The sequence below is a fragment of the Manis pentadactyla genome, chromosome 10, assembly GCF_030020395.1.
Source record: "Manis pentadactyla isolate mManPen7 chromosome 10, mManPen7.hap1, whole genome shotgun sequence".
Classification (NCBI taxonomy): Eukaryota; Metazoa; Chordata; class Mammalia; order Pholidota; family Manidae; genus Manis; species Manis pentadactyla.
This window is the reverse complement of record NC_080028.1, coordinates 87,642,732-87,662,023: the sequence shown is the minus strand read 5'-3', so window position 1 is coordinate 87,662,023 and position 19,292 is coordinate 87,642,732. Positions and strand designations below refer to the sequence as shown.

Here is a 19,292-nt window from a genome sequence, read left to right as displayed (position 1 = left end):
AATTTATTGAGGATCATGAAATGCTTATAAAATTTCATCAGTTCATAAAGATAACACAGCAAGAACCTCACTGGTCACCTTTGGAGTTAGCTATGGCATCAGTGCCTGCTTCTTATCCTGCCATTCCTATAGGTAGGGCATGTTCTTCTATCGAGAATTACACAGACCTTCAGTTAACAAATGCAGTGGGAATGACAGAATTAGATCACCACCATTTTGCCACAATGGACACAGACAAAGGTGATAAATGGCCGCTAAAGCCTAATCAGCAGGTGAAAAGCTCATAGGAACAAATAAATGGATCAGACTGACACTTGAGCCCATTGATCAACATTAACATCGCAAAAGGGAGGTAACCGCAAAGCATGTGCTCCCGATGTGATGCCATCAGAAGTGCACAGCACCACCTATGCAATACTCTGCCCAAATCACTAAACTTGAAACTAATCAAGCCTCAGGAGCCAACTGCCCATTTAAGGGGGAAATAGGGATAGAGTACATGTTAAAATGACACCATGATGATGAAAACAAAATCCAGGATGTAGTAAATTCTATAGAACAAAATGACTCAGTTTTTTCAAAAGTGTAAGAAAAAGCGAAGTAGTAGTATTGCAGATTGAGTCTAAGAGACATGTGAACCAAATGCAATGAGTTGATTTTGAGTCCCTGATTCAAAGTAACTATAATAACACAGGGTAATAAGGGCAAATTGGAGTGATAATAACTAACATTAAGTAATTATTATTCAGAGGAATAGAAGTATTGTGGTTATTAATGTTCAAAAAGTTTAAAAAATACACTGAAGTACCTACAGGTTAAACAACATGTTTGTACTTAAAAACACAAGAGCAAAACCAATTTGGGGTTGGGGTGTTGACAGAACAGGACTGACAAAACACTGTTAACTGCTGGAGCTATATGGAGGTTCATTATGATATTTTTCCTTCCTTTTGTGTATGTATGACATTTGATGTAAAATTGTAAGAAGGAGCAATGACTATGTATCTCATAGGTCTGTTATGATCACTGATTAAGGAAATGTATGTAAAGTGTTCAGTAGAGGGTCTAGTGCAGAATAAAGACTCCAGGTAAAGCTTTGAACTATTATGCTCTGCATTGCCATAATGGCTTGGCTGGGGCCTTCATCTCCTATATTTGTCATTTATCACTAACGTGTCATTTATATTACTCTAAGAGCCTTCTGTATGGATGAAAACTTATGTCAAATTCTTTATCCTCTCAAAAATCTCCTCCATATATGCATACTTTTTTCAAGCTCCTATATATTGGGTGCCCACTTACTGACAAGCACTGTGCTTTTCAAACATTACCTTCAATCTTTACAACAGTCCTTTAGAGATGAGAAAAAGAGAGTTTAAGTCATTTACCTGCCTAAGAGTCTATAGCTACTAAGTGTCAAAGCCAAGATTTGAACCCAAGTCATTTTGGTAGCAAAACTTGATCTGTTCTCCAGTCTACACTACATCCTTTCTAAAAAGAATTATAACCATTTATTTTAAAAAATTTCACTAAATTCCCAGTGCCTACAGGACGAATTTATGACCCAATGCAATCCAGACTCAATCTACCTTTTGAATCAAATTATTACCATTTTTTGAATTATTCATCCTTGTCCATTTATCTATAATAATGACTCTGTTCTGTATCAGGTTTCCACATAGGCATTCCGGGCTTCTACTTTGTTACACTGGTCTATAGCAATCACTCAGGGGTTGGTAACTGCTGTTAGCTTAGAAGTGATCTCAGCATCTGACAGAGGCGGCTAGTAAACACTGCATAACCGATTAATAAATGCAAAGAACCCACTTCTTCCACACCACCAGGAGCATATACCTGAGACATCCCTCCAGTGGAACTGTAGGAAATGGTAATGGCATTGTGGCTGGAAATAGGGATGCCATGTGTATGTGCTTGTCAAGGAGCTCACAGAAGAGGTGTGGGATCTCTTATTCAAGTGGCCGTCTGAGCTCTGGGAATTGAGGCCTCTCCTCAGAGGTGCAGGCCTAAAAGGGAAATAAAAGGGAAAAACACAGATGTGCTACTGAAAGGCAACAACACTGTTTTAAGCCTTCATCCATGGTCACTAAATCATTCTAACGTAATGAAAACGGATAATGTTCTTAATTTTACTGTTAGTTCAGCTAAATATATCTCACAAAGTCAGAAAGGGAAAGCTAAGCATTTTAAAAGTTAAACCTATGATTCTACTCATATATACTTTAGGAAACACACACAAATCTATAGTGACAGAATGGGGATCAATGGATGCCTGGTAACAGGGGCAGGGTGAGAGGGAGGTTTGAAGGCTTCACCAAGGGGCATGGGGAAACTTCTGGCAGTAATGGTGATGTTCATTATCTTGACTGTGCTGTTGGTTTCATGGATGTGAAATTTAGACAAAATAGTTATTGTGGCAAGTTACTCAAAATGTTCCTCTCTGATTTCAAAGAGGACAATTTATAGGACAATAATTCTGATAAAGATACATGTCAAAATTTATCATATTGTACACTTTAAAGAGGCACAGTTTATGTATGTCAATCACACCTCAATAAAACTGTTTAAAAAAATTAGGAGGAACCAACCACTTTTTCTAAGATTCAAACTGAAACAGAAATTCCCTCAACGTCTTTCCTGTGAAATAGTCATCCGACCTTTGTGACAGCACAGACAGCTCACTGTCTCCTGGCTGATGAATGTCAACCACAGACCAGTTTATTCCTACACTGGACCTGCACTGGATAAAAACATACTTCCTGTTTCACTTACTTCACCTATGGGTCCCATCTGAAGCCAAACCAACCCAACTGTTCTCCTTTCATGTGATAGTTCTTCAGTTTTTTGCAGACCACTATCCTTCCCTCCCTCATTTCCTTATGCCCCTGAAGTTTTTCTCCTCTGGGCTAGTACTTGTGTACCTTTAGAACCCCCTCACCCACCACCACCACCCCGTGACATCTTGAGTTGCTTCACTTGCAGTGAATTTCTGTCTGTGTCTGCCTCCTCTTGCAGGGCAGCACAGCCCACCCACAGCACTCCATGGACAACAGGACTAAGGCATTCAGGACCACCACTGACCTGCCTCCTCCTAGTCTTTGTTCTTCTATCAGCACAGAGAAGGAGCATGTTAAGCTTTTTGGCAGCCATATCATAGTGCTGACTCAAATTAAAAATGTAAGTTACCCCAAGTCTTTTCACACACATTTTCTGCCTCTTTCCCTCCCAGCCAATTCTTCAAGTATAATTAAGCTCAAATGCAGAAATCTAACATTTTTCTTAAATTTCATACTGTTGCATTTTATCCATTGCATAAACCTTGTGATCTTTTTTTTATATACTTGGTTATTCAATGTACCTACAAACCCTCTTAGCCTTAGCATATTAATAAAAAATAGTAAAAGGAATTAGACAAAATAGTTATTGTGGCAAGTTACTCAAAATGTTCCTCTCTGATTTCAGAGAGGAAAATTTATAGGACAGTAAGTCTGATAATGACCTTTTTTCAAATAGGAAATCTCACCTAGATGGATTCTCACTTATTTAGGCACAAAAGCAGCAGGGACTCCATTGGCCCCCACAGGCTCAAATGCTGAATGTCCACTCTCACTGCTGTCATGGCACCTGTGACAAATCACAAACCCTCAATTAGATGATATGACTTTCTTTAAAGCATACTCTCATGTTCCTGGGATGTTATACTCTTTCTATGGAACATAGGTTCATGATAGACAAGAAAAGGTTGCTTCAAATCTCAAAGACTCAGGAAGGTAAATTTATTTTAGGACTGTCCTGATCCAATAAGAAAAGTATAAAAATGCTTCAAGAACTTTTGAACTATTCAGGTATACTGATTATTTGCTAACTTCTCACCAAAGCACTTCAATCACAAATGTAATATCCTACCATCCATAAATTAAAAACAAAAAAACACTTTAGCGACCAACCTACGCATGTCCCACAGTGCTCTCATTTAGTTCAGTCTGTAAGAGAGGAGGTTCACATATCACACATAAGGTCTTGTGCATGGTGCACATAATCATTGCTTATTCCAATTATGGGAAAGATAAGGGGCTCACTGGGGTCTAGAAAAATTACCAACATGGAGAACATGAAAAATCTGTTTTAACCATAATAATAGTTATTTTCTCTCTGAACTCCACATGACATATCCCCCTGCCACTCCTGCTTAGTTGGCTGACATGAGCTCAGACTGCTCACTTGTAAATCATATCCCTAGTATTCATTACCTGATCTTCCAATGTTACATGAATGCACTTGCATTTATTAGTATATCCTTACCTAATTTTGCCATCTACAGTATCAAAGATGGCCAACTGGTCTAATTGATGGGGACAATGGTTCTATTTTTCAAAGGTAGGGTCCACTGTCTCCTCAGAGCATGCTTCCTTGACCACCTTATATACAGAACTGCCCTTTTCTCATTACCTTTTATATCACTGTGTTTTAAAAATCTTTATATACTTACAATCTATAATTACCTTGTTTGATTTATTATCAAGTCCCATGAGAACTTTGTCTTGCTCACTGCTCTATCCACAGTACCTGGAGTAGGCTCTGGCACATGGTCGGTCTTGTAATTTGTCAAATTACAAGAAAATGAGTGGAATCCTTAACTGACTCCTTGGAAAGCCACAAGCAGTTCTGCAGCTTACTCAGTGCCTTCAATATCCTCTGTTTCCATTGAGGAAACAGGCTGCTTACTCTATTTTCATTACATTTTCAAAAACCAAATAATGAAACTGGTTTTACTCTCATTACTCATAAAAACCATACTCCAGTCTTCACTGTTCTTTGCTAAGTATTTTCTTCTGCACAAATATGACACCTAAGCTGATGGTCACCCAAATAACTGAACACCACAAGGGGAAGACTTTTGGCATTGTCTCAAAAGAAAATGTAACACATTTATATTGAAAGTATGAAGCTAATGTGGCCAATAACTGTCGGCTTTTCTCTAGTACTTATGGAAAAGGTATATTACAAAATGTATGCAACCTGTGCCTAACGAAAGGCATAGCATTAAAGCTCTTGTTACCAAGCTCTTCCATGAAAGCCAAAGAAGGGGACCTACTGCTCACACAGAGGAGGTGGCCTCTGATTCTTTTTGGGAGTGATCTCTCAACAAATCCCAGAAGCCCATGTGGGAGGCACATTTAGTTCTCTGCAGGGCATATTACCTTCTTTTATTTTCCTGACCATCAGCAGATATTTGGTCATCCTCCTCCTCCACTGTCCTTTTCTTCTTCTGTTTGAGGGCCCTCAGAAGAGCCTCGAACATGGGTCTGGGACATTACTTGAGGGTGAGGACAGTGTTGAGCTGGTGGTCTGCATTGCTCTGTAACAGAAAACAGGATTTTAGCATTAAGATACTCTGCTTATCATGCTACATAGCATGGACTTCAGTCACTGGAAATCAGAAGCTAACCAACAAGCAAAAGGGTAATTTATACCCTCACACAAATTGCCCTTAGCTGTGAAAGCTACAGTCTAAGGCAAACCCCCAAAATTAAAAACTGCTTAATAACTAGAACTTGAGATTTCTCCTTGATATAAGCAGTTTCCTCCTTTCCTTTGATTTACAGTTATTCTGTCAGATGAGCAACTGTAGGAGAATGAAGTGGACACACTGGGAGTTGTTTCCTCCAGCAATGCTCACATTGGAAAATGAGCCAGGTTGCTCCCGGGAGGAGCAATCTGCACTGTTGAGGGCCTGCACACCACTCCGGAATTACGAGGAGATGGCACAGGCTTCTCGTGATCCCCATTCCAGCACACCATGGGCAGCACCCCCACATGGGAATACTGGGCCTGCTGGATTGGGTATCATCTTCAAGGTGTTAATGACAAACCGGTGTGGTGAAGTCCCACAGTCCCTGTGGAGAATGTGAGACACATTATGGAATCAAAGCAGCTTAGAAGAATGACAGAAAATTTCAATTACTAAAGAACCATGTGGGTTCAGTTATTTCCAGAGAGCTTAAGACTCTAAGATACACAAAACAGCATTTTTATGGCCACTTTCCCCCATTCCATCTAAGGGCAGAAAGTGGCAGCTGCTTAACAGCTGCCCCTACAATGGATTCAACAACTTTGAGAGGGAAACTGAAAACCTGCCCACACAAGTAAAACTACAGTGGAAGAAAAGTGTGTGTAAGGACGTGCAGGGAAAATTTTACAAGAATCCTTCAATCTTTTATGCTAAGTGATCAGAAATATATACCCAAAGTCAAACATTTTAAAAACCTGAACATTCACCTTTTCAAATAAATGTACTTACAAAGAATCTAGTGTTGTCACCGAAGTTTTGAATTTTGTTGTATCACTCAGCTACTGGGACTAAGCAAAAAAAAACAAACCTGTCTTTTAAATCTAAACATCTTTATCAGTCAAGTTATATCTATCAAGGAGGTTTCCTGCGTACACCTCTTGGAGCTCAGCTGATACAATTTATTGGTGCAAAGAAAAAAAAGTAACAAAATATATTATATAGTACTACGCTTTAAAGACAGAAGATATTTTCACCTGAAATAGGGATATTTTAAGTGACTTACCAAGTATTCTGCTAAACCTATACTGTAGTAAAGTTCAGAGCTTTAAGAACTGAAAGAAGGGAACAGTTCTGGCAACACATCTCATAGCAAAGGCTAAAGGGAGGCAGGGCACGGTTGACGCGCACCAAGGTGTTTAAATAGAGGTGAAAACGGCACAGAATCCACTTAGGACTTAAGAAAAAAAAAGGTTTCAAAGTCAGGTACTCGGTCTGGGGAGGGTCGGCGTATCTTACCGGCGGGAAGGCCTCCGGGGGGATCGGAGAAAAGGAGAGGGGACTGAGGGGTGAACGGGATCGCGGCGGGCCCACAGAGCCGGCGGGGCGGGGCGGGCAGGCTTGCGAGGAAGGCAGGGCAGGCAGGTGGGCGGCGGCCATGCCCTCTCTACAGGTTCCTCGCCTCCGAAACGGAGGCCGGCTGCGGACAGCGGAGCTTGCTGAGAAAATTTCCCATGAGGAGAGTGTAGTGTGCTGCACGTTTTCTTGGGTGACATGAGAGAACAAATAACACAGACAGACAATGGCTGCAGCCCCAATGTGGCGCAGCACCTTTTATACTGCCTTTCTCGGACCTCAGCCAAGTGCTATACCCATCTTTCCCTTCTGCGGCGGGGGGGGGGCAGGCTTTTCTTAGAAGCTGCATAGTAAGCGGGGCGGTGTTTTCACACATCCTCAAGGTCTCCCTATTTTCAGAGTGAGGCGTCTTGGCTCGTCTTCGAGGACAAGATATGTTTTTGTGGTCAGATAACTTCCAAGGACTGCACCAGTTGTTCTCAAGTTGGTGCATGCTGCGTTCAGACATGGGGGAAGGTGCTTTCCCATTCTGCCTTCAGACATGTGAGGAAGACAAAGGCCGTCCCCTACAGAGAGAGCAGCAGATCTGTCCATTGAGCGGCGTGGGCGGCTCTACTAGACTCCCTTTACTAGTTGCCGCGGGAATGACGTCTTGGGGCTCGGGGCTCAGTGACCCCAGGCCACGGTAGCCCCCCAGCCAGCTCGGCCAGCGCAGCTGCCATGGGCACCAGGTACACAGCACGAGACCCATGGGTGAGACAGCCAAAAAAGAAAAAGAAAAGCATTTAAGTCTTTCATAAAAGTCAATTGGCATAATGTGAACTTTTTTTTCTTTTTTATTAAGGTATCTGATACATACTGCTAGGAAGGTTTTACAAGAGAAACAATGTGGTTACTACATTCACCCCTATTATCGAGTCTCCCCCATACCCCATTGCAGTCACTGTCCATCAGAATAGTAAGATGCCAGTGTCCCTATTTGTCTTCTCTGAGCTACACTCTCTTCCCCGTGACCCCACACACACCATGTGCACCAATCATGATACTCCACAATCCCCTTCTCCCTCCCCACCTGCCCTCCACCACCCCTCCCATTTGGTAACCGCTAGTCCCCTCTTGGAGTGTCTGTTGCTATTTTGTTCCTTCAGTTTTAGGTTTGCTAAAATTTTGTTGAGGATTTTTGTATCTATACTCATCAGGAAAATGCTGGCTTTAAGAATGAAATTGGAAGTATTTCTTTCTCTTCAGTTTTTAAGAGTTTGAGGATTATGTTAACTCCTTAAATGGTAGAATACACCAGTGAAACCATCTGGTCCGGGATAAAACTTATGATTTTTTAAATCCTGTTATTTTTTTCTACATTTAGTAGCTATTATTTTACTGTGAAGGTTTTCTATCAATTGGGTGTCAACTGTAGTTTTTCCTCAAAACGGGTTATGTATATATATGATATATATATGAGATATAATGGTAACCTCCAATATGTATTTAAAAAACAAACAGTATTCATTCAATATTTTTCTTCACAATCAAATAATCTCTGTAGTTTTTTATTCAAATTGCCCAAGATTTGGCCAGTGGGAACCCCGTCAAGCTGACTCCTATGTTCTATTGGGATATGTCCATTAGTCTTGAAGTATTTTACTTTCTTGATTTCAGACCAAAAAGATGTTTCTCACTCCTTGTTTTTTCCCTTGCTCAACCCTGGATCCAACCTATTCTCCAAGGAGCATGCAGGGTGGGCAAGGCTTGTCCTCACCCTTACTGGCTGATGCAGCTCCCAGCCAGCTAACTGTAAGGTTTTAGGTTAGTTAAGAAAACAGAAGAGGCAGGCTCGACAACAGAGGTTTACCAGAGATAAACCTGCGGAGGGGTTCTCCAGGAAAGGGCTGAAGCTCCTGTCCACTTACAGGCTGGGGTAGATACAGGGCAGAGGGAGGAGGTTCTTTGGGAGGCAGGAAATTATATGGTTACTGTTGCTAGGGGTTGCTAGAGAGGTAACTTTTAAAAGTCGGGTTGATAGGGACCAAGCAGGATATTCTTATGGCTTGAGCTCAAGTGGAAATTTTCCATTCTTCACAAAAATGGAGAGTGTTAAGATGGCGTACCTCATGCTAACATTTAACCACCAGATACACCATCATGCCCTGTCCCAAGATGCTATAGACAGGCACATCAAGCCCCAGCCATTCCTGAGCACCTAGGGCCTGGCTTAAGTGGCGACAGGGAGACAAAGAGCTCATGGGTGTGGGGCAGGGTGGGAGATGGGAGGCAGGATTTGTGTGAGCTGAGGCTCCAAATCTACCAGTGTCCTATCAGACTTCTGAAAACACAAATTCAAAGATAACATTGTTAAGTATTCTGAGCAGGCAGGAACATTAAAACCCAAGTACACGTGACTTTTGAGCATGGGGCCTGGCTTTATCTATTCTTTTGTTTCTCACTTAATTCTGTGTTTTTTTTTCATGTAAATCCTAGGAATTCTTTTTACTTCTAGGTGCTTTATATTTGTTTCTACCATGAATAAATTTTTCCTGCTGTATTTGCTAACTGGCTAGTAATGGGATATAGAAAAGTCATTTTGTACATTTTAGTGAAATTTACTAAGTTTCAAGATCAGTTCTCCTGGGTTTTCTACATAGAAAGGTCACCTACAAATAGCAGCTATCAGTTGAGCTCTTAGCACTTAAGTAGTATTCTAAGTCATTAAACCCCTCACAATAATCCCTTGAATCAGGTACTATTACCCCATCTCCCAGATGAGTTATATATGAGAGATTTGCCAAGGCCAAAGAGTCAAAAATTCAAAAAAAAAGTGGCAGTCAAAATTCAAAACCAAATCCAAGCCTTCCAGCTTGAGTTCATGTCCTCAGCCCTGCCTTCATCCTGGTTGAAGACTATGGGTAAAACTTCCAGAACAATGAAACTAGTGATAGCAAACATCTTTCTCTTATTCTTAACTGCAATGTCTCTAATGTTTCATTTTTAAGTATGTAATGATGGTTGTGACTTAATAAGTAAACTTTTGTAACATGAAATTAGTAATGTGTATTCTCCTAAAATGAAGAACCAAAAGGCAGTCTGTTTGGAATAGGGATGGATCATGAAACTTTACTGGTAAGAATTATATAACACATAAAATATCAGCACTTTATTGTTGAGAGAACAACTCTGGTTATAGTACAGATGCTGATTTAAAAGAAATATAAGCCTCTACTTAAGGCAAGTCATATCTTAATTCAACCAATATGAGACATATACAAAAATATCAGTAACTTAAACGTATGGAAGAAATTAAGACAGTTTTTGTAGAAGGTTGATATGCACATTTTATTCAACAAACATAATATACAATGACTAAAAGAACTGTATATTCCCAGGAAAAAGTGTGTATTACCTGGATTAGCACCTAGAAAGTACATAGGAAAAAGTAAAGAAAAAGGGGGAAAGCTTTTCACAAAACTCATTTGGGCCCAGGTTTCTAACAGCAGATTCTCACTGGCCTTTGATAGTAACTAATTACATTCTGTGTGAGCTTGGTGACCAGCCCACTTGGTTAATTGCTTCATGTCTTCAGTGCTTTATGATAATAGATATCAACTTAATAGATATTATACATAAATTTAAGTAAAGGATAAAAAGTGTCACACCCTTGTTTTATTCCAAAATCGCTGCACTACAAATTTGTGGTAAACTATTTAATAGGAAAGTAAAAGAACCTTCAACTTTTTGCATGACGTAACCTGGTTCAAGAACGGTGCCCTGGAAATTACAATTCCACAGGCACACTGATAATCTGTAGAAATCACTGACAGGAAGGAGGATCATAAATGATGTATATAAGTTATGAAAGGTTTTATTAGGGTGAGAAAAGGTTCCACACTGCCTCACTGAATGAGCTATCAGTTCACATTATTACACTGTGCATTTAATGCAATATTCTTTGGTTACATTGTGTTAACCACCAGGAGAACAACTCTTTTACTTACAAAGTAGATCAATGGTTCTTACCTGGGTGATTTTGCCCCCAGGAGACATTCTGGCAATATCTGGAGACAATTTTTCACGACTGTGGGGGGTGTTACTTGCATCTAGTGGGTATAGAGGCCAGGGATGCTGCTAAATGTCCTATTACGGACAGGGCAGCCCCAGAATAAGTTCCCAGGCTCCAAATGTCAACAGTACCAAGAGGTTTGAGAGGCCCTGGAAGAGGTTTATGTGACATGTCTGGGTTGTCCCTCAAGAAGGCCCTGCATGTGGTGGCTGAGGGACTCCCCATTAGGTTCCACCCAGAGTTCCATTTGTTCCTGTCTTTTAACACAGATTCAGGGCCAGCTCCTTTTCAAAAGAGCCCATTAAATATTTGTTGAATGAATGGAGGAAAGAGGTATAAGAAACATGGATTAAAGTGTTTAACTCACTGTACTGAACAGTAACTTTAATAACCTAAAAATTATTCAGAACTTCAGTGGTGTCTCAGTCTGACTACACAGGACCTCAGAGTTAGGGCTAACATATTGCTAAAAACAGAGTCAACATTTTAAGGGGAGTGTGTCTAAATACTTTGATTCATTTTAGTGGGGCAAACCAAATAAAACAGTGTTAAAGGCAAACATTCAATATACGTCATTTTAGACTAGAAAAAAAATTATTAACACATGTAATGCCATGCACAGGAGACACCATTCCTTTTTTTTTACATGTTTATAATTTTACGCATTTACTTATCAGTGTATCTTCTATCTGTATAATTAGAAAATTATTTCAAAGTGTAGGTTAGTGGTACCGTTGAATTCCCTTAAACATACATTTTATATTATTCATTTGTTTTATCCTTTAAAAGTCAATTTATACCCAAATCCAAACCACAGTGAATGCACAGAGGAAGCACACAGAAAAATCATGGAGAAAAAATATATTTGGACAGAACTTTCACACAAGCCTTAAATGAATCTATTTCAGTATCTCAAATAAATAGTATTTTATTATTTACTAAGCTTTTGTGACAGGAAAAACAAAACAAAACAATCCCCATAAACTGTACCTTTAAAAATGCTTTGACATTTATAAGCAATTAAGTTACAGCCTAGATCCCCATCAGTGGACTGTAGTAAGGGCTAGCTACGATTTAGGCTCAAATAAATACTATCCGTGTAAATGTTTCTCATCCCGCATACACTTGAGGTTGCAATGGTGGAGGAAGTTTATCATTTTCAACATTTTCAGAGTCAATAGCTGCTAAAGATTGATTTGGGGGCTTAATTTCAAGTGGACATTTCTCTACAATGTCTTGAACCTCTTTTGTAATTCCATCCGTCCACTCTATTAGGTCTTTTTCAAGTTTCTTGGCTTCATTCATGATCCTTTCCTGTCGTTCATTCAGTTGAGACAGGAGATCCAAGTTTTTATACATTTGCTTAACCCCTAAGCAAGCATCAGAAGACCAATTCTCAGACTCTTGCTTCCTTGGAGAAGACTGGCCAGACATGTATCTATCAAAATCTTCCTGACTTAAATTCAAAGACTGGGCATCTAATTTTTCAATGAAGGCCACGGCACAGCACTACAAAAAGAGGAGAATATTATTTATTATGATCATATGAGGAAAGCTACAAATATTCAAATAGATTTTTTAAAAATCCTTTTACTATGGAGAATTTAAAACAGAAGGAAAGTAGACAGACCAGTTTAATAAACTTCCTTGGACTTGAGCTTTAAAAGTGATTCACAGCCTACCATGTTTCTTTTATATTCGCATCTAAAATAATATATTTTTTCCTTAAAACAAACAAAACAAAACAAAACAAAACAAAAAACCCATAATTAAATCTTAGTGCCAACTCCTACTGAGTCTGTCAGAAATTCGGTCTTCTCTATGGGGTCTTGTGCAAAGTGAAATATTTGAGGAGGCACCTGCAGCTGACTACTACAGAGCCTCCTATGGACTAAAACTGAATGACTCCTTCAAGTCAGAAGCTCTCTGCTTTCCTGCCATGTTGCAGGGCAGAGAAATCACTGCTGTGGCTGGGAGCTTAAGGGCCAAGTGTTTGGGGCACATTACCCATGAAGCCACTCCCTTTTGAGGTCTTGCCAGCCCCACAATGCCCACTCAAGGCATGGCCAGCTACTGGGATTGTCCTCGGGTACTGGTGTGGCACATACCTGTTTCTCAAAGAGATATTTTAACAAATGGTTAAAAGAACAAGCTTTGAAATCAGACAACTTGAGTTAACTGTCATTTCCGTCACTTGACAGCCAAGAGTTGTGTCATCCAAGGAAAGCTACCTAAGCTCTTTGAGGTTTCCATATCTATAAAATGGGGGAAATACCACCTCAGATTTATTGTGAGAATTAAACATCACATGTGTAACACATTTAATTCACAGATCTGTAGTGATTAATGAATAAATGGTAGCAATTATTGGTATAGAAATCCTAGGGCTACTGTTGAGTGAAACATGTTAGTTATATACTGGTTAAATTTTTCTATAAGGAGCACATGCCATCTTCACATTTTATAAAAAGATATTTCACAAGAAGAACATGCAACATAAAAAGGAAAAATAGGCGGCTTTCAGGATGTCCTCTGAGAAACTCATTCAAGCATCCTAACATTATTACTCATAAGAAGTGAAGCATCTCTTTAAGGAATACTTGGCACATCTACAACTGACTTGTCTGAAGAGAACATGCCCATCTGACCCTTCCTCTCAGGCTCACACTGTGTGTGGGTTGCCATAGCCTGTTTGTTACTTGTTGAGAGGAGGAAATCTAAGATTCTAACGTTCCTGGCTTAGGTGAAGGATATATGGTATTGCAACTAATGGAAATAGTGTGTATTAGAAAAAAACACATAACAGGGAAGCAGTTTCAGTTTTGAACAAATTAAATTTGAGGCACAGTAAGTAGCCGAATATGGAACTCAACATGAGGTCAAACCAGGTGACTGAAACCTGTGGGTCACCATGTATAGGTGGCCAGCAGAGCTGTGACCAGAGGAGACAGCCTAGGCACAGAGATGCAGAGAGGACAGAACCCCAGGAAATAACACAATTCAAGGGGAAGCAGGGGACATAAAGCCTATGAAGAGACAAGGAAGGAATGGAATTACGGATGCCAAGTGACTTAAGAAGTTCTCGAACAAAGGAGTCATCAAGAGTGATGATGAACACTTAGGGTTTCCATGGGATTTGGCAACTGACAGATTTTCCACTTTTGCCATAGCAGTTTCACTGGAGCACTGAGATTAGAAGTCAGACTCTAACCCAGGCAAGAAGAGGCTGAAGAAAGAAGGCGCAAACACAGTGACGACTGTAGGCCAAGGCGCTGGGAAGACAGCAGCCTCCACTGCTGACAGTGAGGACCACCCTCCACCTCCTGCTGGTCCTGCTTCCTCTCCCCTACCAGCTGTGTCTCCAGCTCCATACTTACGAGACTTCCAGACCTCTGGATAAACAACTAAACCCAAAGACTGTTCTCTCAGGCAGTGCACATTTCACTTATATATAAGTACTTCAACCACTTAAACTTTTTTGTGGAGTCCCCATTTTTGTGAAGTGGACATCCAGGTGTACAGGAGATAAAAACACTGCAAATAATGGAGAAAGCATCATTGTGAAAAAGGGCATTCCCAAGTCCTCCCACCTGCACATCCCACGCCCAGACGGAGGCAACTGTAGTAACAACGAGCAGCTGAGAATGAGGGTGGCAGTAACTGGGCAGCCCCAGGTTTGGTGGGACCCAAAGTGGTGGGACACTCTTACACACTTAAATAAGGAAAAGAAAATATAGACAAATAAAAAACTAGGTACAGAAGTGAATACATATTTAGGATGTAAAAATATATCACACACAGAAAAATAATATATATATATTATAAGAGGTAACATGTAGAAATAAAACTAAAAATAAATCTTAAGTTTTTTCATAAAGGAATCAAAGTCCAAGATCTGACTTATTCATGGTCGAAACCTGCCTAAGCAAATGGCTCTTACACGCAGGACCCCGAGAATGATGGTTAATAGCAGCAGAAACCTCAGCATGCCCACCAGTTTCCTGTAAGAGTACCAGTCTCTGGTCAAGTTCAGGGAGGCAGGGAGTTTGCATGCCTGGTCACATGTGCCCTGTGATACCCAGCAAGCATCGTCAGCTATGCTCAACTCAGGAGCATTAACCGGCCACGGACTTGTGAGAGACCTGTCACATTGCTAAAATAAATACCTTCATGGTTCTCCATAATACCAGAAATCAAACACGTACCAGATTGGTGAAATAGTAGCCATCCTCTCCGGTCATCAATCTGCTTGGGTTGCAGAAGCGGGTGATATACTGGATATTGGACTGAAGCCGTGGGGGATTGCCCTTCAAAACAATGTAGATGAGAGTGGGTAAGAAGTCATCAGCTGAAGCTGGCTCATTCTTGGTGACCTTGATGGCATTGAAGATGTGCTTGCTGCATTTGGTGATGCAGGCCAACTTATCTCGGGGCACACGCTTTGAATCCATTTCAATGATGTCTATAAAGCAGAAGAGACACTGCTTCCAGTGAGAAAATAATGACATAATAGAGCATTGGGATAATCCTCTTTTATCTATTAAGTTCAGAGATACCCTCACTCACCTCTTTTCCACCCGATCACTTAGTGTATGAAAAACAGGCCACACAGATGGCACACGTCAGCTCAGCCTTGCAGAACACACAGCTGTGCCCCACTCAGCATGCTCTACAAGCATATTTCTTTGCATCCGCAGATACGCAATGGATACTATTAGGAAGGGAACTGGGGTTCAGGAAAGTTTGATGATTTGTCCAAGATCATAGAGATGGCAAGTGACAAAGGGGGGATGTGACACCAAGTCTGATCTGGCTCTAAAGCCCATGCTTTTCATCATGATGGTAAATTGCTTATGAGCTCTATAGAGAACTCAGAAGTCTTTTTACTGCTTCTGTTCTTCTACTATATGGTAAACTTGGTTTAGAAAGCCTCAATTTGCATACTACTTTTTAGAAAGGTGGTTATTACATAAATCATCTTTGTATTGGATATCAAATTATAGCTACTAAAGTCACACAGAGGTACACAGTGGCCAGTCCTCATGGCATGTAAATCTCTAGCTATGAACATCTACGGCACCTTTATGACACTTACAACCTGCTGGTTATCAGAACAGATGAAGTAAGTATAAATTTAATCTCATAAATAACATTTATTTCTCATAGAGAGAAACTATTTTGCTGTCCTTAACTACACCAAGTCCAAATGGTGTGCCCTTATAAATGCACAACCTGTGGCACACAGAGCAGGAGGCAGTGAGGAGTAGTTAGGTGCAAACTGCCAGAGTAATGGAAGAGGGGGACAGAGTGTGCTTTTGTGTACATACATTTCTGCTTGCAGTCTAGAGCATCATCAAGGAAAACAGCTGAGACTGTTCATTTTGACAGCAAATTCTTGCCACTAGCAGGAATAGAAGTTTCAGGTTTAGGCAGGATGGTGGTGGTTGCCACAGGGTTCCTTCTGCTCTCGACTCTCAGCCCTAAGGTCAGCCCCCTGGAAGAACCCATGCAGGGCCACCAGCCACGGAAGGCTAATGTGCGGAAGATAGAAACACTCACCAGTGCAGAAACCTGTTTTAACTTACTCACGCTTTTATTCCCCATACTTACTTATCTACTGTGGGAATTGTGTAATTTTTGCTTATTTTATTGTTTAGTTCTTCTAACCTCTTGATTCTGTAACTGTAGAGTCTACTTATTTTTCTATTTGAATAGAACGTATTACTTACAAAAAAGACTTCAGAGATTTTTAATCATTTTTATAAATTCCATTAGCCCTATTCTATCTTTTATTATTGATTTTTAATCTCCATTTTATACTAGTAATCACTTTCTCATTAATCTTTTTAAGTTTTAAAGTGAATAGAAAGGGGATTATTTTTCACCAGGACATGCGTAGCTGCCACTACCAAAAGGCAGGACCAGGAATGTTAAAAACAAGAGAAGGGAAGGAAAAGGAAGAAGAATGAAGGGGAAAAACCCCAAACCCAAGTGATTTCTTCCACTCCCTGTCCTTCAGCCTGAAAGCAGCTTTTCTGGGGAACTCTTCAGGAGCCCTGTACCATGACATGAGTGCCCCAAAGCCTAACCAGGGCTGTGGAGGGAAAACGCTCACAGACCAGGACCACCAGCACATTGGCGATTCTTCTAGGGATGATTTCACTCCCCAGTCTGTCTATTTTTATTTTCAGACTCCTCAGATAACTGCTTTGTGTCTTCTGCCCAGGGCTTTTATTGCATCAGGAGGAAAGCTAGGGCTGAGTGTGGTGCTCTATCACAGCAGATGTCCAGACCTTAATGGGGTTTCAAAAAGTAAGTAGGCTACTCCTCGAGGCCAAGGTTTCTCAGTCTCGGCACTACTGACCAGTTTGGACTAGATAAGGCTTTGCTGAGCGGAGTGTCCTCTGCACCACAGGGTGGTGAGCAGCATCCCTGGCTTCCACCCACTAGATGACAGATGCCAACCAACAGCGAAAATGCCTCATTCAGTGTATTTATAAACAAAACCCACAGTGATGATTAGGAGCACACAGGACGATCTGGAGAAACTGAACTGCTATCTCCATATTAAGACGACAGTTTTAGACTGTCCTGATTACTCGTCTGAGTAGGATAACAATGTTTTTATTTTTGTATTTTTTAAGTTTTGGTATAATTAATCTACAATTACATAAAGAACATTGTTTACTAGGCACCGCCCTTCCTCAAGTTCCCCCCACAAACCCCATTAGAGTCACTGTCCATCACCTTAGAAAGATGCTGCAGAATCACTACTCGTCTGTGTTGTACAACCCTCCCCATGCACCCCCCACATAACACATGCTAATCCAAATACCCCCATTCTTCACCGCCCCCCTTATCCCTCCCGTCCCACCTATCCTCCCCAGTCCGTTTCCCTTTTGTAACTGTCAGTCCATTCTTGGGTTCTGTGTTTCTGCTGCTGTTTTGTTCCTTCAGTTTTTGCTTTGTTCTTATGCTCCACATATGAGTGAAATCATTTGGTACTTGTCTTTCTCCGCCTGGCTTATTTCACTGAGCATAATACCCTCTAGCTCCATTCATGTTGTTGCAAATGGAAGGATTTGTTTTCTTCTGATGGCTGAATAATATTCCATTGTGTATATGTACCACATCTTCTTTATCCGTTCATCTACTGATGGACATTAGGTTGCTTCCATTTCTTGGCTATTGTAAACAGTGCTGCAATAAACATAGGGGTGCATTTGTCTTTTTCAAACTGGGCTGCTGCATTCTTAGGGTAAATTCCTAGAAGTGGAATTCCTGGATCAAATGGTATGTCTATTTTGAGCATTTTGAGGAACCCCCATACTGCCTTCCACAATGGTTGAACTAATTTACATTCCCACCAGCAATGTAGGAGGGTTCCCCTTTCTCCACAACCTCGCCAACAGTTGTTGTGTTTTGGATGGTGGCGATGCTTACTGGTGTGAGGTGATATCTGCATTAATTTTGCATTTAATTTGCATTTCTCTGATGATTAGTCATGTGGAGCATCTTTTCATGTGTCTGTTGGTCATCTGAACTTCTTCTTTGAGAACTGTCTATTCAGCTCCTCTGCCCATTTTTTAATTGGATTATTTGCATTTTGTTTGTTGAGGTGCGTGAGCTCTTTATATATTTTGGATGTCAGCTCTTTATCAGATCTGTCATTTGTGAATATATTCTCCCAACTGTAGGACACCTTTTTGTTCTATTGATGGTGTCCTTTGCTGTACAGAAGCTTTTTAGCTTGATATAGTCCCACTTGTTCATTTTTGCTTTTGTTTCCCTTGCCAAGGGAGATATGTTCATGAAGAAGTCACTCATGCTTATGTCCAAGAGATTTTTGCCTATGTTTTTTACTAGGAGTTTTATGGTTTCATGACTTACATTCAGGACTTTGATCCATTTTGAATTTACTTTTGTGTATGGGGTTAGACAGTGATCCAGTTTCATTCTCTTACATGTAGCTGTCCAGTTTTGCCAGCACCATCTGTTGAAGAGACTGTCATTTCCCCATTGTATGTCCATGGCTCCCTTATCAAATATTAATTGACCATATATGTTTGGGTTAATGTTTGGAGTCTCTATTCTGTTCCACTGGTCTGTGGCTCTGTTCTTGTGCCAGTACCAAATTGTCTTAATTACTGTGGCTTTGTAGTAGAACTTGAAGTTGGGGAGCAAGATCCCCCCCACTTTATTCTTCCTTCTCAGGATCGCTTTGGCTATTTGGGGTCTTTGGTGGTTCCATATGAATTTTTGAACTATTTGTTCCAGTTCATTGAAGAATGCTTTTGGTAATTTGATAGGGATTGCATCAAATCTGTATACTGCTTTGGGCAGGATGGTCATTTT

At 40.6% G+C, this 19,292-nt stretch overlaps 2 protein-coding genes and 1 long non-coding RNA gene across 6 annotated transcripts in view; all 3 read right to left on the bottom strand.

Moving 5' to 3' along the window:
* Nucleotides 1-19,292, bottom strand: part of TPST1 (tyrosylprotein sulfotransferase 1) — a 591,927-nt gene that overhangs the window by 113,182 nt on the left and 459,453 nt on the right. The gene's annotated exons all lie outside the window — the stretch shown is intronic.
* Nucleotides 1,870-5,364, bottom strand: LOC118923597 (uncharacterized). Its single transcript, XR_008992188.1, has 3 exons — nt 5,220-5,364; nt 3,542-3,642; nt 1,870-2,024 (listed from the first exon to the last, which is right to left on the bottom strand). It is a non-coding gene; the product is annotated as an uncharacterized LOC118923597 (long non-coding RNA).
* RABGEF1 (RAB guanine nucleotide exchange factor 1) overlaps nt 11,784-19,292 on the bottom strand; it is a 52,568-nt gene continuing 45,059 nt past the window's right edge. For 3 of the 4 annotated variants that reach the window (XM_036907903.2, XM_036907908.2, XM_057487196.1), the window contains 2 exons: nt 15,143-15,399; nt 11,784-12,446 (listed from right to left, as the gene is read on the bottom strand). In XM_036907903.2, the coding sequence (XP_036763798.1) occupies nt 12,048-12,446; nt 15,143-15,399 (656 nt within the window). In that variant the 3' untranslated portion in view covers nt 11,784-12,047. Of the gene's footprint in view, nt 12,447-14,390; nt 14,472-15,142; nt 15,400-19,292 lie in introns of those variants that run through there. The other variant, XM_057487195.1, reaches the window with a different exon arrangement.